This window comes from Macaca fascicularis, chromosome 7 (genome assembly GCF_037993035.2).
Source record: "Macaca fascicularis isolate 582-1 chromosome 7, T2T-MFA8v1.1".
Taxonomy (NCBI): Eukaryota; Metazoa; Chordata; class Mammalia; order Primates; family Cercopithecidae; genus Macaca; species Macaca fascicularis.
In genome coordinates this window covers 142965137-142986791 of record NC_088381.1, presented here as the reverse complement: position 1 = coordinate 142986791, position 21655 = coordinate 142965137, and the positions used below count along the sequence as shown (strand labels likewise).

Genomic DNA, 21655 nt, shown 5'->3' with positions numbered 1-21655 from the left:
GTCTGAATATGAATATGAATTAACTAAGTAAAGAAAGGAGGGAATAACATAATGCAATTTGTGATTTATTCTCCTCAGTGAGTGGAAACAGAGGAAGGGGAACTGGAGATGAGGCTAGAGAAGTAGGTAGGAGTCAGATCTTAAATGCCAGCTACAAGCTTTGCTTTGTCCCAACACCATTGGAAACCATTGAAAGCTTTTTTTTTTTTTTTTCCATTTTTTATCATTGTATTTTGATGTTGTTTTTGGGGTGGTATGTGTCACATCACATTTGCATTTTAAAAAGATTGCTGTGGTTGCAGTGTGAAGAATGGAGTAGGAGTAGGGGTGGAGTTCCAGTTAACTGTAGAGTGACTGTTAAAAGAATATTGTAATATCTGAGACATGGTTAGATGGGACCAGGGTGGACTAGAGAGTAGTGAATGTATTGGAAAGATATTTAGGAGATAGAGTCAGCAGGGCTTGGTGATGGATTGGATATGGGGAAGGTATGTAAAAGATGGCTTCTGGTGTTCTGGCCTCCATAGCTGAGTGAATGATGTTGCAGGACCCGGGTTGCAGGCAGAGCAGAGAGGATGAAAATCATGAGTTCAGTCTAAGTTCTCTTTGAAATGCTCCAGAAGAGATGTCAAGGCAACCGGGCACGGTGGCTCATGCCTGTAATCCCAGCACTTTGGGAGGCTGAGGTAGGCGGATCACGAGGTCAAGAGATTGAGACCATCCTACCCAACATGGTGAAACCCAGTCTCTACTAAAAATACAAAAATTAGCTGGACATGGTGGCAGGTGCCTGTAATCCCAGCTACTTGGGAGGCTGAGGCAGAGAATTGCTTGAACCCAGGAGGCAAAAGTTGCTGTGAGCCAAGATCACGCCACTGCACTCCAGCCTAGGCAACAGAGCAAGACTTTGTCTCAAAAAAAAAAAAGAAAAGATGTCAAGAATGTGGTTGGATATTACAAGTCTGGCCTAGAGAAGTGTTCTGACATGGAGATACAAATTTGAGCCATCAGATGCAGAAAAGTGGTCACTGAAACCCTGGATATAAATGTTACCACCTAGGAAAAAAAAAATGAAGAGTGAGGAGAGGTCTTGAATCTAGAATAATTCTAGCACGTAAGAGCTGGGTAGAAGAGGATGAACCAGCAAAACAGACTGTGAAGGAACAGCTAGGGAAATAGGAAGAAAACAGAAGAATGTTGTGTTGGAAAACCAAGACATCTTGCCAAACGCTGCCGAAACATTAAGTAAGATGAGGACCATCTGATTTTGTGACAGTAGAGATCAAGGATTTTAGCAAGTGAGAACTGTTTCAGAGAATAGACAGGACAAGACGCTGATGGTGCTAACGCAGACTGCAAGGAGATACTCAGTAATGTGCCTGTGACATGGAAGAGAAGGACTACAGAGGGTGAGGGTGACAGAGGACTTTTTTTTTTTTTTTTAATGGGAGAATCTTGAGCATATTTACAAGGGATGCTTGATGGGATAAAGTTTCTGAAAAGGCCTGAGTGGCTGAGCCCTGAGCAGCAGTGGAGGGCTGGCTCCAGCTTAATAGCACCTGCAGGCAAGTGCTTCTAAAGTTTTAGAGCATTTATTCTCTATGTATTTCAAAATATTCCCTTTACCTTGTTTAGCAAATGTCATAGTAGATCAAAGGCAAATTAACCTAAAGTTCTGTCAGAATTATCATGAATGTAGAATTTGTGAAGATCAAATTCTTGTAGTTTTACTATTTCTAGAAAAGTAATAGATTTTTTTTTTTTTTTTGAGGCGAAGTTTTGCTCTTCTTGCCCAGGCTGGAGTGCGGTGGCGCGATCTCAGCTCACTGAAACCTCCGCCTCCTGGGTTCAAGCGGTTCCCCTGCCTCAGCCTCCTGGGTAGCTGGGATTACAGGCGCCCGCCACCGCGCCCGCCACCACGCCCGGCTAATTTTGTATTTTTAGTAGAGACAGGGTTTCTCCATGTTGGCCAGGCTGGTCTCGAATTCCCGACCTCGGGTGATCCGTCCACCTCGGCCTCCCAAAGTGCTGGGATTACAGACGCGAGCCACCGCACCCAGCCAATTTTTTATTTTTTATTTTTTTGAAAGTTTTCATTATCTGGAATTCTTTGTTGTTTTTGAGATGTCAGAATCTCTACTAATGGTACTCAAGATGGGTGTAGCCACAAAATCTGCAGATGTTAAAAGAAGTAAAATGGATCTGTTGAAATTTCTCTTTTTTTTCTTTATTTTTCTTTATTTATTTATTTTTTTGAGATGGAGTCTTGCTCTGTCGCCCAGGTGGGATTGGAGTGGTGCAATCTCGGCTCGCTGCCGTCTCCCTCTCCCGGGTTCAAGGAATTCTTCTGCCTCAGCCTCCTAAGTAGATGGGAGTATAGGCACGCACCACCACGCCCTGCTAATTTTTGTATTTTTAGTAGAGACAGGGTTTCACAATGTTGGTCAGCTGATCTTGAATTCCTGACCTCAAGTGATCTACCCTCCTCGGCCTCCCAAAGTGCTGGGATTACAGGCGTGAACCACAGGGCCCAGCCAGAATCTGCGTTTTAATAAGATACCCCGGTGGTATTTGTGCACATGAACGTTTGAGAAGCCCAAGTCTAAGGCAGGACAAACATGGCCCGAGGGGAATCCGGGCATCACCTGTTTCTGTACAGCCAGGGAGACGAGAATGGTTTTTACATTTTTTAATGGTTGGGGAAAAAAAAGAAGACTATTTCTTGACACATTAAAATTATATGAAATTAGTATTTCAGTGTCCATAAATAAAGTTTTTTTGGAATGCAGCTACAATATTCACATATTATCTGTGGCTACTTTGGCTCAGAAAGAATTGTTGAGTAGTCATGACAGAAATCGTGTGGCCCAAGAAGCCTAAAATATTTATGATCTGGCCCTTCAGAAAACGTTCACCAGCTTGTGATCTGAAGTGCACTGGAAGTACATTCTTTATGGGTTTCCAAGTAGCTTGTACACCAAGGATAACTGATTATAACAATATGTTGTTTATTGATCCTTTATCATATTAAAGTTGAATTAATAAGGCAAAATCAGTATTTAAACATAAGAATTATACATTCAAGCTTCAAACTTGAAGAAATGCCACTTTGACTTTTTTTTTTTTTTTGAGATGGACTCTCACTCTGTTGCCAGGCTGGAGTGCAGTGGCGCAATCTCGGCTCACAGCAACCTATGCCTCCTGGGTTCAAGCAATTCTCCTGCCTCAGTCTCCTGAGTAGCTGGGACTACAGGCACGTGCCACCATGCCCAGCTAACTTTTGTATTTTTAGTAGAGACAGGGTTTCACCATACTGGCCGGGATGGTCTCGATCTCTTGACCTCATGATCCACCAGCCTTGGCCTCCGAATGTGCTGGGATTACAGGCATGAGGCACCGCACCCAGCCCTGACTTTGTTTTCTAAATGAGATACTGGTGAACTAAAGAGTTTCTTAGTTTACCTTTTGTTTCCTAAAAAATGAAATTATGGGGAAAATAATAAACTTATAGGATAAAACTTAGTAATACTGGTAATCTCTGGGGAGAGAAACTAGAAGGGGTGGGAGCAAAGGTGTAAAGGAGACCTTATTATATTCCCTTTTGTGCCTTTCAGAATTGGAGCTGGGATCCAAACTTATGGGATAAGTTTGCTATCATTTTCCCCATAATTTCATGTTTTAGGAAATAAAAGGTACAATTGTTAATACTCAGAATGTTTTGTCTTATGCTGTTGTTAGATAGTTTGAATTAAACCTTGTCTCTCCTCAACATACACGATGGGCATCATCTTGCTCTGAGAATCTGAAAGTTCACAATCCTTGCTCATCTAGGTGGAAACCTGCTCGTGCTGGTGGATCAGCACGCTGCCCATGAGCGTATCCGTCTGGAGCAGCTTATCATTGGTAAGGATCTGTTCGCAACCAGAAAAAATGTGAGACTCCCAGCAGAATCAGTACTCCTCAAAGAGCTTTTCTAAGTGTGACTGTTGTGAGAAAGCACACTTTGTACTGTATGTTCAAAAATTAAACTAAAGTCCTCCAGTTTGCCTGTGTTATAACTGAAAGAATGTGGTAGTTCACTAATTGAAAGATATGAGTCTTATTTATGTGGTCAGAGGCATATTTGCCGGATGTTACGAACAACCCAGAGGTACTTGAGGATAGGCTGCTTACTCTGACATCCAGCACAAAGATCTGCCCCCTCCGTATGCCCGGTGATCTTGGCATGCCTTCCCACACTCCATCAGGCAGAGACCACTGGCAGCTCAGAAGGCCCAGTATGCTGTTTTGATTTTAAAATTTAGTTTGCTTTTGAATATGCAGTATAATCAAATAGATCCAATTCTGAAAGGCACAAAAAGGAATGAAATAAAGTCTCCTTTCTACCCTTGCCCCCACCCCTCCTAGTTTCTGTCCCCAGAGACAACCAATATCACTGGTTTTTAAATCTATCTTTCCAAAGCAATATATGCTTTTTAATTTTTTCTTTTTCTTTCTTTTTTTTTTTTTTGAGATGGAGTTTCGCTCTTGTTGCCTAGGCTGGAGTGCAATGGCGCGATCTCGGCTCACCGCAACCTCCGCCTCCCAGGTTCAAGCGATTCTTCTGCCTCGGCCTCCCTAGTAGCTGGGATTACAGACACCCGCCACCACGCCCAGCTAATTTTGTACTTTTAGTAGAGACGGGGTTTCTCCATGTTGGTCAGGCTGATCTCGAACTCCCGACCTCAGGTGATCCACCCGCCTCAGCCTCCCAAAGTGCTGGGATTATAGGCATGAGCCGCCATGCCCGGCTTTTTTTTTTTTTTTTTGTGCTACCCTTTTCCTCATCGTGAGGCAGTGTGTTCGCCAAGTGGTAAAATACCAGGAAAGTCTTCACTCCTGTGGCCAATGAGTAATGTCAAAGAATTAGGCAAGGAACTAAGGAGTGCTTCATGGACTAGAATGACAATGATATTACTACTGTTTTCACTTTTCCTTATAAAATGACAGCCTAAGAGTTGGGAAAGATATAGTAAAAAGAATGGTAGAAAAACTTGCCTCTACAGGCCCTCCACCTTTTGAGAATAGTACTAATTCTCTCCAGAGACTGGGAGACCCTGCTCAAGGAAAGGGAAGCCTTCTGGAGCCATAAGACTGTGTGGTAAACCCACATATGTTCCTGGTAATCCACATTATTCACCTCTGTCATCAAAACCACATTTATTAACTACAGGAACATTGCCTTGTTCATCTGAATATAAGATGCAAGTCTTACATTTCTTATTTTGAAAAATGTTACCAAAATTGTTAATAGGCTGAATATTTATTACTTTGACTTTAAAAATGGAAATCTAAAATCTAAAACTGAACATTAAACATTCTGCTATGCATTAGAATGATTATCTCAAGGCTGTGCTTTATTTTTATCTGAATCTAGAAGACTTCCCTTCCTACTCTTAACCCATTCATCTTTCTGCCAATAGATTCCTATGAGAAGCAACAGGCACAAGGCTCTGGTCGGAAAAAATTACTGTCTTCTACTCTAATTCCTCCACTAGAGATAACAGTGACAGAGGAACAAAGGAGACTTTTATGGTTAGTACCACCATGAGAATGTGATGTTGATGGTATCAATTCTCACAATAATTCTGTGAGGAATAAGCATAACTATTGTTCCATTTCTCCGATGAGACCAAGAGAGGTTATAAGACTTGTCTAAGGTCATAGCAGTTATTAAGTAGTGGAGTAGGCACTCAAAGGCAGGTCATCTGACTCCACAGGCTGTTTCCTTTTTTAAAATATATTTTTTTCTGCATCTAATCATCCATTAAAATATTTAATTTTTGAGACATGGTCTCACTCTGTTGTCCAGGTTGGAGTGCAGTGGTGTAATCTCTGCTCACTGCAACCTCCACCTTCCAGGCTCAAGCAGTCCTCCCACTTCAGCCTCTCAAGTAGCTGGAACTACAGGTGAGCACCACCATGCTGGACTAATTTTTGTAATTTTTTGGTAGAGATGAGTTTTTGGCATGTTGCCCAGGCTGGTCTGAACTCCTAGGCTCAAGCATTCCTCCCACTTTGGCCTCCCGAAGTGCTGGGATTACAGTCGTGAGCCACTGCACCCAGCCTGTTCTTTCTACTGTATCCAAGATGGTGAGTATAGGATAGAGTTTCCCTGATAATTTTTTCCAGCAGTTGGCTTAGAACACTCTTCTCATTTCTTGGAACAGTCTATGTTTATGCCGTGCTTTGTGAAAGCAAAGTTTCTGCAGTAATTGGTCCCATTCTTCTTTGCCTTGGTGCATTCTAGACTGTTAGTTTTCATTACCGTAATCATAATGTGAAGAAAGTAAAACACTGGGATGTAAGGAAGGAGCAAATCATATAGTGAGTCACAAGATAGGGCATCTTTCCTCTTCTAAGCAGCACAAATTATTGAAAATGAAAAAGAGAATTTTCTCCCAATATGTTTCAAGTTTGGGAATATGATACTGCCAGTAAATCTTTTTTCCCTGTGACATAATTTATAGTAAAGGCAGATATATTTACTTAGATCCCGTTAGTCAGGACTTCTCAGTTCCTTGGGCATTAATTACCTCCCTGCTTTCATGTTGATTCAAGTCACTCTCAGACCTTTTCTTCGTGCCAGACTCCGTTAAGTGCCAGCAGCCAGAAGTTAGCAGTTCCTCAATGAAGAAAACACACTTAGAAACAAGACGTAGACAAAGATTGATTCTCAATGGAAAAGAGAAAAACAGTAAAGATTACTATAATTCAGAAAGGAAATTGGATAATAAAAAATCCCAAACACACACATAAGTGTGAGAATAACAATAGAATTGTTAAGCCCTGTGGCAGCTTTTGAAAAACTATCAAGTAGTATTTGGAACCAGCACTGAAGTGCAAATGAAGTAGCCCTTTTTTTTTTTTTTTTTTTTTTTTTTTTTTTTTTTTTTTTTTTTACATTTGAGGTTATCTCTTTAGGTGTTACCACAAAAATCTGGAAGATCTGGGCCTTGAACTTGTATTTCCAGACACTAGTGATTCTCTGGTACTTGTGGGAAAAGTACCACTCTGTTTTGTGGAAAGAGAAGCCAATGAACTTCGGAGAGGAAGATCTACTGTGACCAAGAGTATCGTGGAGGTAAGACACAGCTGCAGATGTTAAGGAAATTGCTGAGTGATGGTAACCTCATATTTTGTCTGTAGATTCTCTGAATTCATCTTTTCTTCAACCAGCATTCATGGTATTTACCTGCTGTGTGCCAGGAGCTAGAAATTCAGAGATGAATTAGCTCAGAATAAGTAAGAAGGGTGTTTAAAGAATTATAGTCAGTGAACTTTGGCTAGCAGAGGTATGTGTTTTGCTTTCTTCCCAATATGATAACGGTCATGAAAACTAAGAGTCTAGAATGCACCAAGATAGTTTTTCAGAAGTGTTATGGAAATATAGAACGACTTCTGTGCCTGGGGAGGTGGAGTCAATGAAACTGTCACAGAAAAGCTGTTTTCTTAAGTTTTTACTTTTGAAAGACCAGACCTCACTCTGTTGCCCAGGCTGGAGTGCAATGGTGCAATCTTGGCTCACTGATCTCCTGGGCACAAGTGATCTTCCTGCCTCAGCCTCCCAAGTAACTCGGACTAAAGACACACACCACCATGCCTGGCTAATTTTTTCCTTTTTTTTTTTTGTAGAGATGGGGGTCTCACTATGTTGCACAGGCTGGTCCTGAACTTCTGGCCTCAAGCAATCCTCCTGCATTGCCTTCCCAAACCCCTGGCGTTACAGGCATGAGCCACTGCACACAGCCAGAAAAGTCTTATAGAATAGTGGGAAACTAGGCCGGGCGCCGTGGCTCACGCCTGTAATCCCAGCACTTTGGGAGGCCATGGCGGGTGGATCACCTGAGGCTGGGAGTTCAAGACCAGCCTGACAAACATGGAGAAACCCCATCTCTACTAAAAATAGAAAATTAGCCAGGCGTGGTGGTGCATGCCTATAATCCCAGCTACTCAGGAGGCTGAGGCAGGAGAATGGCTTGAACCCGGGAGGCAGAGGTTGTGGTGAGCCAAGATTGCGCCATTGTACTCCAGCCTGGGCAACGAGAGTGAAACTCTGTGTCAAAAAAAAAAGAAAAGAAAAAAAGAAGAGTGGGAAACTGCTGAGTACAGAAGAGGGCAGAAGGGCATTCTAGACAGAGGAATACATATCAGAGACTTGAGGCACATCCTATGTTTAGGGAACTATAATAGATATAGGTCAAATTAAGATCTACAGTTAACCTTTGGACAACTTGGGTCTGAACTGCACAGGTACACTTATATGCAGATTTTCTTCCACCTCTGCCACTCCTGAGACAGCAAGACCTTGCTGTCTCTTCCTCCTTGCTCTTCCTCCTCCTCCTTAGCCTACTCAGCGTGAAAATGATGAGGGCGAAGACCTTTATGATGATTCATTTCCACTTAATGAATAATAAATTCTTACGATTTTCTTAACTTTTTTTTTTTTTTTTTTTTTTTGCGATGCCCAGGCTGGAGTGCAGTGGCACAATCTCAGCTCACTGCAACCTCCACCTCCTGGGTTCAAGTGATTCTCCTACCTCAGCCTCCCAAGTAGCTGAGATTACAGGTGCACACCACCACGCCCCAGCTAATTTTTGTATTTTTAGTAGAGATGGGGTCTCACCATGTTGGCCAAGTTGGTCTTGAACTCCTGACCTCAAATGATCCACCTGCCTTGGCCTCCCAAAGTGCTGGGATTACTGGCATAAGCCACCATGCCTGGCCAACATTTTCTTTCCTCTAGCTTACCTTATTGTAAGAATACAGTGTGTAATATATACAACACACAAAATATGTGTTAGTTGACTGTTTATGTTATTGGTAACACTTCTGGTCAACGGTAAGCTATTGGTAGTTAAGATTTGGGGAAATCAGGCCAGGTGCAGTGGCTCATGCCTGTAATGCTCCCAGCATTTTGGGAAGCCAAGGCGGGCAGATCATTTGAGGTCAGGAGTTCGAGACCAGCCTGGCCAACATGATGAGACCCTGTCTCTACTAAAAATACAAAAACTTAGCCAGGCATGGTGGTATGTGCCTGTAATCCCAGCTACTCGGGTGGCTGAGGCATGAGAATTGCTTGAACCTGGGAGGCAGAGGTTGCAGTGATCGAAGATTGCTCCACTGCACTCCAGCCTGGGTGACAGAGTGAGACTCGTCTCAAAAAAAAAAAAAAAAAAACTGGGGGGAAATCAGAAGTTATACTTGGATCTTTGACTGGATGGGAGTTGGCTAGATGGGTTGTCAAGGTCAAATCATTAAATAATTTAGCATATTCTACTAAGTAGTTTGCATTTTATCCTATAGGCAGCCAGTGAAGAATTTTAAGCAGGAGAGTAAGGTCCGTTTTAGATTCCTTTCCAAATATGATTACTTTACATATATGTTTTGGTAAAGGTTTGGAAAGCTACTGCTGGATGTGGCATTGGAGGTATTAGAGAGGACTATTACTTTTTACTTTGATTACTTATATGTTTCTTTTATGGCAAATATCATTTATTTTGTTTTTATTGTCTTTTTCCTCTCCTTTCCTGTTTTCTATTATAGTTTTCTTTATTTCTCTTTTTTTTTTTTTTTTTCTCTACTGGTTTAGAAGTTATATATTCCATTTATATCCTTTTAGAGATTAGCCTTAACTTTTAACATGCATACTTATCACAGTTTAAAAGTAATTCATTTCTCTATCCTCTTCTAACTGTACCAAAATCTTATAAACCGTTCATCTCCTCCCATCTTCCATGTTGCTGTCTAGTACTTTAATTCCACCTTGTTTTTAATCCCCTGGTGGTCATTTTATAGTCAATCTTTATTTAGATTAAACAAAGTGTTCACCAGAGTCTTTGTTCACCATTGCCTCTTGCATCCTACTTATTCTGTGTTCTTTTATGTTCTGTTTTTTTTGGGGTTTTTTTTGTTTTTTTTTTACTGAAGTAAATCTCTTAAAAGATCTTTTATCCACAAACAGATCTTGAGACAAAAAATACAAAAATATAAAAATAAATAGAAGTTATTTTAGTAAGAGTCCATGGACCAGACATGGTAGCTCATGCCTGTAACCCAGCACTTTGGGAGGCTGAGGCAGGCAGATCATCTGAGGTCAGGAGTTTGAGACCAGCCTGGCCAACGTGCTGAAATGCTGTCTCTACCAAAAACACAAAAATTAGCTGGGCGTGGTGGCGGGTGCTTGTAATTCCAGCTACTCAGGAGACTGAGGCAGGAGAATCACTTGAACCCGGGAGGTAGAGGTTGCAGTGAGCTGGGATCACGCCATTACACTCCAACCTGGGTGACAAGAGTGAAACTCTGTCTCAAAAAAAAAAGTCCATGAATGATAAGCTGTCTTTTAAAGTTTCTTTATTTTCCCTTCATACTTGCATGATTATCTAGCTAAAAGCAGAATTTCACATTGCCAGTTATCCCCCCCCACATTTTGAAAATATTTCACTACTTTTGACTATTTTATTTATTTTATTTTATTTTATTTTATTTTATTTATTTATTTATTTTGAGACAGAGTCTCACTCTGTTGCCCAGGCTGGAGTGCAGTGGGATGATCTCAGCTCATTGCAACCTCTACCTCCCAGGTTCAAGTGATTCTCCTGCCTAAGCCTGCCAAGTAGCTGGGATTACAGGTGCCCACCACCACGCCTGGCTAATTTTTGTATCTTTAGTAGAGATGGGGTTTCACCATGTTGTCCAGGCTGGTCTCGAACTCCTGACCTCAGGTGATCCGCCTACCGTGGCCTCCCAAAGTGCTGGGATTACAGGTGTGAGCCACCACACCCAGCCTGACTTTCTGTTTTAGCCATTGAAGTCCTTTGTCAATCCAATTATTACTCTATAGGTAATCTGATTTTCCCTCTGGTTGCTCTTGCAATGTTCACTTTGTCTTCGGTGTTCTGCAATTTCCCTGTGAAATATCTTTGTATGGATTTATTTTCATTTCCTTCTGGAGATTTGCTGTGCTTCTTCAACTTGGAAAGTATGCAGTCATTATCACCTCAAACCTTTATTTCCCATTCTCTGTCTTGGAAATTTTGTCAGATCTACTGGGCCTTATCTTTCTACTCTCTGTGCCTCTTCAAATCTCTTCCGTATTTCCCATTGCTTTCTCTCTCTGTGATACATTCTGCAAAATCTCCTCTTATATTCCGGTGAACTAAAGGATCTCTTCATCTTGTGTTTAATTATGTGTTTAGCTTATCCACTGAGTTTTTTATTTCAGTGACTAAATTTTTAATTTCAATGACTATATTTTTTATTTCCAGAATTTGTGGGTTTTTTCCCCCCAAATCTCACTCTTCCTTTTTCATCGTGTCCTGCTTTTTTCATTAGTGTTCCTACTCCTTTATCCCTAGCTCTCTTTATTTGGAGCACAGGCAAATCCACATCCACATCGTCTAGAAGTCTGAAGTGCTGTACTAATATCTAAAATAGTAATATCTAAAATTAGAAGATAGATGTAGTAGATAAATTGGGGGATAGATTGATGTGGGAAGATTTGAGTCAGAGAGAGCAGCTGAAGGGTTATTGCAGTCGTGCAGGTAAGAGAAGATGAGGATTGGACTGAGTCAGTAGCAGAGGGAGTAGACAGGAGTGACATATTTGAGACAGAATTTGGGAGGCGGAAGCAAGAGGACCTGGTGAGCAATCGAATGTGAAAGAATAAAGGAGAAAACAAAAGCAACGGTGATTCTGAGGGTTGTAGCATGGGTGGCTGGAAGGATGGTGGTGCCATTGACAGAGAAGGGGCACAGATGAGGAGGAACAAACCTGCCTAGGAGTTCCATCGTGAAGCTGGGTTTAGACACAGTGAATGTGCCTTCAGGTGGAATGCCCAGCGGATAGGCAGACTTAAAAGATCTGGTGCTTGGAAAAGAAATCTGGGCTGTACATAATATCTATCTGAGAGTTAATAGTGTATATATTTTGATAGTGTCAGAAGCTGGAGGAGGGCCTTGAGGAGGCGAGGTTGTCCAGGGAGAATATGGAGAGTGAAAAGGAAGAGAGAAAAGGGTGGAGCCTGTGGAACATCAGCATCCAGGGTGCATATGCTTTGGCAAAGGTCTGGAAAGCTCTGCTGAAAAGAGGAAATTCTAAGGATGGCTGAAAATACTTGGTTAGAGAGGGAGGAGGAAAACCAGGAAAAAGTAATATTGCCAAAACTAAGGAAAGTTTTAAGCAAGGAGGGAATGGCCAATAATGGCTATGAAGTAGAGCCTGAAACGTTGGACTTGGCTGTCATGTGGACATTAGTTGTCTTGTGGAATCATTTCCTGGGGATGAGGTAGGGCAGAAGATAAGAGTGCAGTGAGTCAGGAGCATATGAAGCGGGAGGAAGTGAAGCTAAGTAGACTACTCTTTCAAGAACTTTGGCTACACTCAGAAAAAGATGGGGTGAGAGCTAAAGGTTAGAGGTGGTTGGGAAGTGTGGGGTGGGATTCAAGGCTGAGGAAGGGTGTTTGTTTGCTTTAAGACAAAAAAGACCTAAGCACATTTGCAGGCCAAGGGTGAAACATTCAAGAGGAAGAGCAGCTGTCAGTCAGCTCTTGGATCATCTTGGCTTTGCACTTTCCAGAATCGCCTTTGTATCAGACTTTGCTCTGCTTCCAGCAAAGCTCTTTCCTCTCCACAGACATACTTTCTCTAAGACCCCTGCTCCAAATTGTCCTAAATCCAAAAGATAGGATCTGTTAGAGTCTTTTATTGTAATTCAATCTCTAAATATGTAACCAGAAAATTATAAGAAAAACTTTTCCTAAAGGAACTTCAAAGACTACTGTTAAGGAGTTTACTTCAAATGCAAACAAACCTCTGGTTTCAGAAAATCTTGATTATGCTATGTCAGGCAGATCAGGAGAGATTTTTGTGTGATTCTGGAAGAAGCTGGAATAGTTTTGGTGTTTTGAGGAGGTAGCTACTTGAATCCTAGCAGTTGAAAGATCATTAATACATCCTTCTATACAGCTCTATCTTCTAGCCTGATGAGGAGGTAGAGGCTGCAGTGAGCCGAGATCGCGCCATTGCACTCCAGCCTGGGCAACAATTAGACTCTGTCTCAAAAAATTAAAATAAATAAATAAGGCCGGGCACAATGGCTCACGACTGTAATCCCAGCACTTTGGGAGGCTGAGGCAGGCAGATTATCTGAGGTTGGGAGTTTTGAGACCAGCCTGACCAACATGGAGAAACCCTGTCTCTACTAAAAATACAAAATTAGCCAGGCGTGGTGGTGCATGCCTGTAATCCCAGCTACTCAGGAGGCTGAGGCAGGAAAATCACTTGAACCCAGAAGGTGGAGGTTGAACCCAGAAGGCAGAGTTTGCAGTGAGCCAAGATGGTGCCATTGCACTCCAGCCTGGGCAAAAAGAGCGAAACTCCATCTCAAAATAAGTAACTAACTAAATAAATAAAAATAAAAATATTAAATTATCCAGCATTAAACAGACCATTGGAATATAAAATGGACTGAGATGAGACCCATCACCCCTTCACTAGGCTTACAAACAGATGTTTTACCATCCCAGATATACAAACACCAGAGAGAACAGCAGAGCAGTTAGGTTTGCTCTCCATCCACAGTAAGCTTTGTTAGTGGATTGAGTCTTATGAGACCATCTTTCTGTTTAGGTTCGTTTGGGAAAACATGTGATTTTTAAATTATATGTAGTATAGTATCTACTACCTAGCTCTTGGTAACTGTGCTCATTTATAGGCATGGCAGACTAGAGTATAGATGAAGGAGGGAAGAGAATTTCCTGAGTCTGGTTTTAAAAGAAAATGTACCATGTTGTAATCTTAGGAGGCAGATTTACACATAGCCTTTTCCAGGAGTAAAGAAATGATTTTCTTATAAAGAAATCATTAAATGTGCAACAGGTTTTTTTTCTTTTTATCTCCAGAGGTTAAACAAATTGGTAGCATGAAATAGTGTCTGCTTTAAATTTCTTTAAAGTTCTTTTGTAAATATTAATATCCACAGGGATGTAACTATTGAAAAGGTTACCCCAGGGACAGAGACATACAAGGGAGGAGAAATTTCTCAACAAAGGGCCTCAGAAAATAAACTTTCTGACCTGAAGGGAATTGTCCCCAGAAAGCCCGTGGGAACTGAAGTGACTGTTTACTTCTGTTTATGATATTTAAGCAAGTGTTATACTGAGCAGTGGTTGTGTTGATGGTTGTTGTGTATGTATTCTCAGTTTGTGTGTAATATTACACTTGTTCTGGCTAAGATTACACACACAAACAGACCGCCTTTTAGTGAGAAGCCTTCCTGATGTTTTGAACTGGTTGAATCATCAAGACTACTCTCACCAGCTACGTAACCTCATTGGTTGAGAAGCTATCTCTGGAGGAAGTCTCAGTAGCTAAGTATATTCTGCGTTCAATAAGAGTTCTGTTCAGTTGCTTGGTTTTTTCACATTCAAAGTGCCTTACAACAAATAAGTTTATCCCCAAGTGCAGTATTGCTGGAACTCTTTCCTTCAGGAGGCATGATTTAAAGAAGAAAATTGAGATATTTTGTAAACTATCAAAGGGCAAGTAAAACATAACGGTAAATTAAAGCCTATTTTCGTTTTGCTTTGTAGGAATTTATCCGAGAACAAGTGGAGGTAAGCTTTTCCTTTATTTCGGGGTTTCACACAGAAGCATCACACATAAAAGGCTTTGTTGTTCCATTTCCTTTTCCTGTTAATAATGTGTTTATGCATTAGCTGCTCCAGACCACAGGAGGCATCCAAGGGACATTGCCACTGACTGTCCAGAAGGTGTTGGCATCCCAAGCCTGCCATGGTAAGCCCTTCAACATAGCAGTGATCAAACGCCTCTGCATGCAGAGCCCTGGCAGGGCTGCCGGGATTACAAAAGAGGCAGAGGGCACATTTACTACTTAACTCTTGGAGAATACAATTTAGATCAAGAAACTGGAATGTACATTTTAAAAAATCACTTTTACAAAAACAAAATCCCAACACACAAATTTGACTGTAGTGCTGCCTGACCTATATGAATGGAGGAATAACTCCTAGAGGAGATGCATTTTGAGTTGAATTTTGAATGAGCTGGGGGACATGGGTTCATAGCATGGAAGGGGGAGCTCACTACAGGGAGAGTAAACAGCCTGTGCAGAGACGCAGAACAGAAACAAATTAGCTATGTGAGAAGCAGCAAAGAGTATCAAGAAACTAGGCAGGTAAGAGAACAGAAACCTAGAAGGTCACAGCAAAACCTTTGGATTTGATACAGAAGGCATTGGAATTAGCAAGGGTTCTTTTCTTTCCAACTTTTATTTTCGCTTTAGGGGGTACATGTGCACTTTGTAACATGGGTGAATTCCATGTCACAGGGGTTTGGTGTACAGATTATTTTGTTACCTAGGTAATGAGCATAGTACCCAATAGGTAGTTTTTCGATCCTCACCCACCTCCCACCCTCCACCCTCAAGTAGGCCCAGGTGTCTGTTATCCCTTCTTTGTTTCTATGTGTATTCAATGTTTAGCTCCCACTTGTAAGAACATGCAGTATTTGGTTTTCTAATTCACTTAGGATAGTGACATTGAACATTTTTCATATGCTTGTTGGCCATGTGTATGTCTTCTTTTGAGAAATGTGTGTTCATGTCCTTTGCCCATTTTTTAATAGGGTTTTAAAATTTTTGCTTGTTAATTTATTTAAGTTCCTTATAGATTCTGGATATTAGACCTCTGTTGGATGCAATTTGCAAATATTTTCTCCCATTCTGTAAGTTGTCCATTTATTCTGTTGATAGCTTCTTTTGCTGTGGAGAAGCTCTTTAATTAAGTCTCACTGGTCAATTTTCGTTTTGTTGCAGTTGCTTCTAGAGTCTTTATCAGGAAATCTTTGCCAAGGCCTATGTCCAGAATGGTATTTCTGAGGTTTTCTTCTAGGGTTTTTGTAAAAAGATGGAATGCACCCATGTGCGGTGGCTCACGCCTGTAATCCCAGCACGTTGGGAGACTGAGGCGGATGGATCACCTGAGGTCAGGAGTTCGAGACCAGCCTGGCCAACATGGTGAAACCCCATCTCTACTAAAAACACAAAAATTAGCTGGGCATGGTGGCACATGCCTGTAATCCCAGCTACTCAGGAGGTTAAGGCAGGAGAATCACTTGAAACCAGGAGACAGAGGTTGCAGTGAGCCAAGATCGTGCCACTGCACTCCAGCCTGGGTGACAGAGTGAGACTCCATCTCAAAATAATAATAATAATAATAATAATAATAATAAAAAAGACAGAATATTTCGTGAATTTGCATGTCATCCTTGTGCAGGGACCATGCTAATCCTGTATTACTCGAATTTTATTATATGTGCTGCCAAAGCGAACACCATTGAGGGTTCTTGAGCAGGGTAATATGATACAATATAGAAAAGAGGGAGCTGGGTGAGACCCTGTGAGGAAGGTGCCTGCTTCTCCTTTGCCTTCTGCCATAATTATAAGTTTTCTGAGGCCTCCCCAGCCGCGCAGAACTGTGAGTCATTTAAATGGTCTTTCCTTTGTAAATGACCCAGTCTTGGGCATTTCTTCCTAGCAGGGTGAGAACAGATTCATACTCCTCCATCACCAAATGTCATCATTGCCACCTTCAAAATGTATCTTCAGTCCGTCTGATTCAGGCTGTCTGGCCCCCATCCTCATTTTTGCCACTGTTTAGTTCTCTCACTTAGTTCCTCACGTTCACTCTGGCTCCCTTTCAAGCCACTCTTCTCTCGGCACCCAGAGGAATCTTTTTGAAACATCCCTCTGAGCATGTTGTTATTCCAACTAAAATGTGTCAGTGACGACCCATTGCTCTTGGGATAGAAATGTGATTTTTTACTGTGGCCCACAAGGGTCTTCATGATTTGGCCCCTGCCTGCCTCTCCAGTGTCATGTCATATCACTCTCTTCCTTGTTCTTTACATCCTGGCCTGCTGTTTTGGTCTTCTACTTCCTGTGTGCTAAACATCTATCAGCTTCGGGGCCTCTGCACTGGCCTTTTCCTCTACCTGAAACACTTTTCCCTCCTCCTTCAATTAGCCATGTCTTTCTTAACCTAAAGTCTCAGCCTGAATACTACTTTGCCAGGAAAGCCTTCCTTAAACTCCTCAACTGGGTTTGGTCTTCCTATTATATATTCATATCCTGTATTTTATAGCACCTATATTTATCATCTAAATTATTGTGTAAGTATCTGCTTCATGTTTGTCTCCCCTATTAGACCATAAGCGCCATGAGGACGGAAATTATCTGTCTCATTAACTGCCTGACAAAGCTCCCAATACAAAGTGTATACTTAATAAATATTTGTTGACTGGGTAAATTATGCATAAAGGCAGGTTATAACAATATGAGAGTTTAGGAAGATTATTATGGAAATTAGAAAAAAAGCAGCAAATAAAATGAACATTGTAAGGAAACAATCAGAGATTGCTATTGGACGATCCATGGAAAAAGATAACCCCAACTTCACAAACCCATAAAGAGTAGGCAAAAATACTGCTCTTGCCTCTTGGAGAAAAACTCTGAAAGGAAGACCCTAACAAGTTAAGGAATGCCTCCTACAGAGATTAGAAAGACAAATACTCCGTAAGAAAAAGCTGAGAGACAGGTCAGTCCTGAAGCCTTAGTTTCATCCATGGTCATAAGCACCAATTTCTTTCTTTCTTTCTTTCTTTTTTATTATTATTATTATTTTTGAGAACGGAGTCTCATTCTGTTGCCCAGGCTGGAGTGCAGTGGCATGATCTCGGCCCACTGCAACCCCCACCTCCTGGATTCAAGCGATTCTTCTGCCTCAGCCTCCCAAGTAGCTGGGACTACAGGCGCGTGCCACCACGCCCGGCTAATTTCTGTATTTTTAGTAGAGGCGGGATTTCACCATATTGGCCAGTCTGGTCTTGAACTCCCGACCTCGTGATCTGCCTGCCTCAGGCTCCCAAAGTGCTGGGATTACAGGCATGAGACACCGTGCCCAGCCTATAAGCACCAATTTCAAGCAGGATTAAAGCCTCATTAAAGAAGCCTAAGAAACATGTTACTTTTTCCAGATATTTGGCAGTGACCCAAGGTCAGCATTGGTTTCCCACTATACACACTATAACCTTCTTGTTTCTCTCTTTCATTTAGGGGCCATTAAGTTTAATGATGGCCTGAGCTTACAGGAAAGTTGCCGCCTTATTGAAACTCTGTCCTCATGCCAGCTGCCATTCCAGTGTGCTCACGGGAGACCTTCTATGCTGCCATTAGCTGACATAGACCACTTGGAGCAGGAAAAACAGGTACGTTAATGACTAACAGGAGCAGGAGGGAGCAAAGTTTATCTTCTCTTTCTTTTCTGGCTTTTACTATGCAACTGTAATCTGTCTTAATCCTTTCCAAAATAGGAGAGTTTTGCAAAATCTGCATTGGAAGTTTCACATAAAGCCTCACTGATTTCATTTTCCAGCTCAAATCCAAAATGGAGCTTAGACTGAACTGTCAGGTCACCTACATAAGGGCTTTGTATTTTAAAACTTAACACATGTACAGACTTATGTATCCTGAATATCTATTGCCTGCTGGCCCTAGGTTTGATAATTTGCAGTTCTTCCTAAAGCTACTGAAAGTTGGTAGAAGCACAGCAAATTCACTGTTGGCAATATAGAGCCTCCGCATCCAGTTTCTTGATAGTACCTGCTGGAAATGGTGATCTGTGACTGTACCTGGCCATCCCCAAGGATCTTGAGTTATAGTTTGAGGATCATCAGACAGTGACCCAAGCTTGGGGATCTCTACATTATGCTTTGGCCCTAATTATCCAGCAACCTGCAAACTACAATGTGGATAATGCAATAAAGGCACAGAATGGCTTAAATTAAGAACCTCTGTCCTTGTTATAATCTTCAATGAAGGAGAACATGGAGAACATAACAGGAATGTCTCTGTTGCTGCTTTCCAAAATCTTTTTTTTTCTTTTTTTTGTTTTTTGAGACGGAGTTTTGCTCTTGTTGCCCAGGCTGGAGTGCAGTGGTGCAATCTCGGCTCACCGCAACCTCCGCCTCCCAGGTTCAAGCAATTCTCCTGCCTCAGCCTCTGGAGTAGCTGGGATTACAGGCATGCGCCACCACGCCCGGCTAATTTTGCATTTTTAGTAGAGACGGGGTTTCTCCATGTTGGTCAGGCTGGTCTCGAACTCCCGACCTCAGGTGATCTGTCCACCTTGGCCTCCCAAAGTGCTGGACTATAGGCATGAGCCACCACACCCTGCCCCAGATCTTTTCTCTTGCTAACCTTTCCCTGCTAAGGGATATAAAATCTTTTCTTGCATGGAGTTTTTAGGTACTAATGTTTTCTGACTCAACTAGCTGATTTTACTTTATTAAAACCTCTTTGTTTCACAAAGAAAAATACGAAGAAAGTTTTTTTCCATTGCTGAAGAGCTTGGAATCTGGACTTAAAGTTATCAGTCCCCTTTGATCCTTAAAAACATCTATAATCTCCATTGAATCCACAAGTTAGAAATCTAAACAGATTATAACAACCAGACTTTGGAAATATTTGTATGCTACCTACATTTTCTTTTTCTTTTCTTTTATTTATTTTTATTTTTTTGAGACGGAGTCTCCCTCTGTTGCCCAGGCTGGAGTGCAGTGGTGCAATCTCAGCTCACCACAACCTCCATCTCCCAGGTTCAAGCAATTCTCCTGCCTCAGCCTCCTGAGTAGCTGGGATTACAGGCGTGCACCACCATGCCCAGCTAATTTTTTTTGTATTTTTAGTAGAGACAGGATTTCACCATATTGGCCAGGCTGGTCTCGAACTCCTGACCTTGTGATCCGCCTGCCTCAGCCTCCCAGAGTGCTGGGATTACAGACGTGCACCACCACGCCCAGCTAATTTTTTTTGTATTTTTAGTAGAGACAGGGTTTCACTATGTTGGCCAGGCTGGTCTCAAACTCCTGACCTTGTGATCCGCCTGCCTAGGCCTCCCAGAGTGCTGGGATTACAGGCATGAGCCACTGTGCCCGGCCTATATGCTACCTACATTTTCATGTTGCTAATTGAAGTTATTCTTTCTTCCCACAGATTAAACCCAATCTCGCTAAACTTCGCAAAATGGCCCAGGCCTGGCGTCTCTTTGGAAAAGCAGAGTGTGATACAACGCAGAGCCTGCAGCAATCCATGCCTCCCTGTGAGCCACCATGAGAACAGAATCACTGGTCTAAAGGAACAAAGGGATTTTCACTGTATGCCTCTGAGCAGAGAGCAGCAGCAGCAGGTACCAGCATGGCCCTGACTGAATCAGCCCAGTGTCCCTGAGCAGCTTAGACAACAGGGCTCTTTGTATCAGTCTTTCTTGAGCAGATGATTCCTCTAGTTGAGTAGCCAGATGGAATTCAAGCCTAAAGACAGTTCATTCATTTGCATCCATGGACACAGAAGGTTGCCATATAGTATCTACCTTTTGCTACTTATTTAATGATAAAATTTAATGATCGTTTGATTGGTTGCTTGGTTTGTTATTTGAAGGGTGTGATTTTTGTTTCTGTACAGTTTTTTTTTCAAGCTTCACATTTGCGTGTATCTAATTCAGCTGATGCTCAAGTCCAAGGGGTAGTCTGCCTTCCCAGGCTGCCCCCAGGGTTTCTCCACTGGTCCTTCCTTTTCCCTTCAGTCTTCTTCACTTCCCTGTGCTGCTGCTTCATGTGCTGCATCTCAGACTTAAAGAGTTTCTCTACTTTCAGTGAAAACACTCTCTAGGGTCTTTCATCAGGCCTTTAGTTATTTTAGGGGTAAAAACTATGGATAAAAAGGACAAGGATAGAACAGAGAAAATTTAAAGTCCTGTTCCAGGTTTTTTGTTTTGTTTTCTTTAAAAACTCAGAGACTGAGGCCGGGCGCGGTGGCTCAAGCCTGTAATCCCAGCACTTTGGGAGGCCGAGACGGGCGGATCACGAGGTCAGGAGATCGAGACCATCCTGGCTAACACGGTGAAACCCTGTCTCTACTAAAAAATACAAAAAACTAGCCAGGCGAGGTGGCAGGCGCCTGTAGTCCCAGCTACTTGGGAGGCTGAGGCAGGAGAATGGCGTGAACCCAGGAGGCGGAGCTTGCAGTGAGCCGAGATCGCGCCACTGCACTCCAGCCTGGGAGACAGAGCGACACTCCGTCTCAAAAAAAAAAAAAAAAACAAAACTCAGAGACTGATGTTCAATATCCCAAACCAGTAAAATGGAGAAAATACTATGAGCTTGTTTTTTAAAATATGATTTTTTTTTGGTACTTCATAAAGTATCTCTTTATGTGACAGCAATTGTCATATCAAAACACAGCATATCTATGTTCAACCTAACCAAATATGTTTACACTTTCCCTTTCAGGAGACAAGGGTTCTTTGTGTCCCTTTCAAACAGTATCTTGGTGTTATTACATTATGCCTATCTATTGCCCTTATAATTTCACTTGGGACCAGGACTGATCATTCTGCAAATGCTTGTTACGCCATTCTCAATCTATTTTTCCCACACCTTTTCACATGATTTGTGGTTAATAGGACTCAATAGACTAAAATTGCATAGTAGAAAAAAAAATACAAAAAGCCAGCTGGTAATGTTTATTGCAACAGGGGTG

At 41.9% G+C, this 21655-nt stretch overlaps 1 protein-coding gene and 1 non-coding gene across 23 annotated transcripts in view; one reads left to right on the top strand and one right to left on the bottom strand.

Annotated features, from left to right (window-relative positions):
• The window catches only part of MLH3 (mutL homolog 3), a 35021-nt gene extending 14495 nt beyond the window's left edge, over positions 1–20526 (top strand). For 12 of the 22 annotated variants that reach the window (XR_012415995.1, XR_012415994.1, XM_073997857.1 and 9 more), the window contains 7 exons: positions 3832–3903; positions 5463–5574; positions 6964–7123; positions 14631–14654; positions 14757–14835; positions 18173–18324; positions 20111–20526. Coding sequence is in view for 13 of the 22 variants with exons in the window: in XM_073997857.1 (XP_073853958.1) it covers positions 3832–3903; positions 5463–5574; positions 6964–7123; positions 14631–14654; positions 14757–14835; positions 18173–18324; positions 20111–20230 (719 nt within the window). In the remaining 9 variants the exon portion in view is untranslated. Of the gene's footprint in view, positions 1–3831; positions 3904–5462; positions 5575–6950; positions 7124–14630; positions 14655–14756; positions 14836–18172; positions 18325–20110 lie in introns of all 22 variants that reach the window. The other 10 variants (XR_012415997.1, XR_012415992.1, XR_012415990.1 and 7 more) reach the window with 4 other exon arrangements.
• Positions 16290–16392, bottom strand: LOC123574763 (U6 spliceosomal RNA). The gene has a single exon (XR_006699964.1). It is a non-coding gene; the product is annotated as a U6 spliceosomal RNA (small nuclear RNA).
• Positions 20527–21655: the final 1129 nt, after the last annotated feature.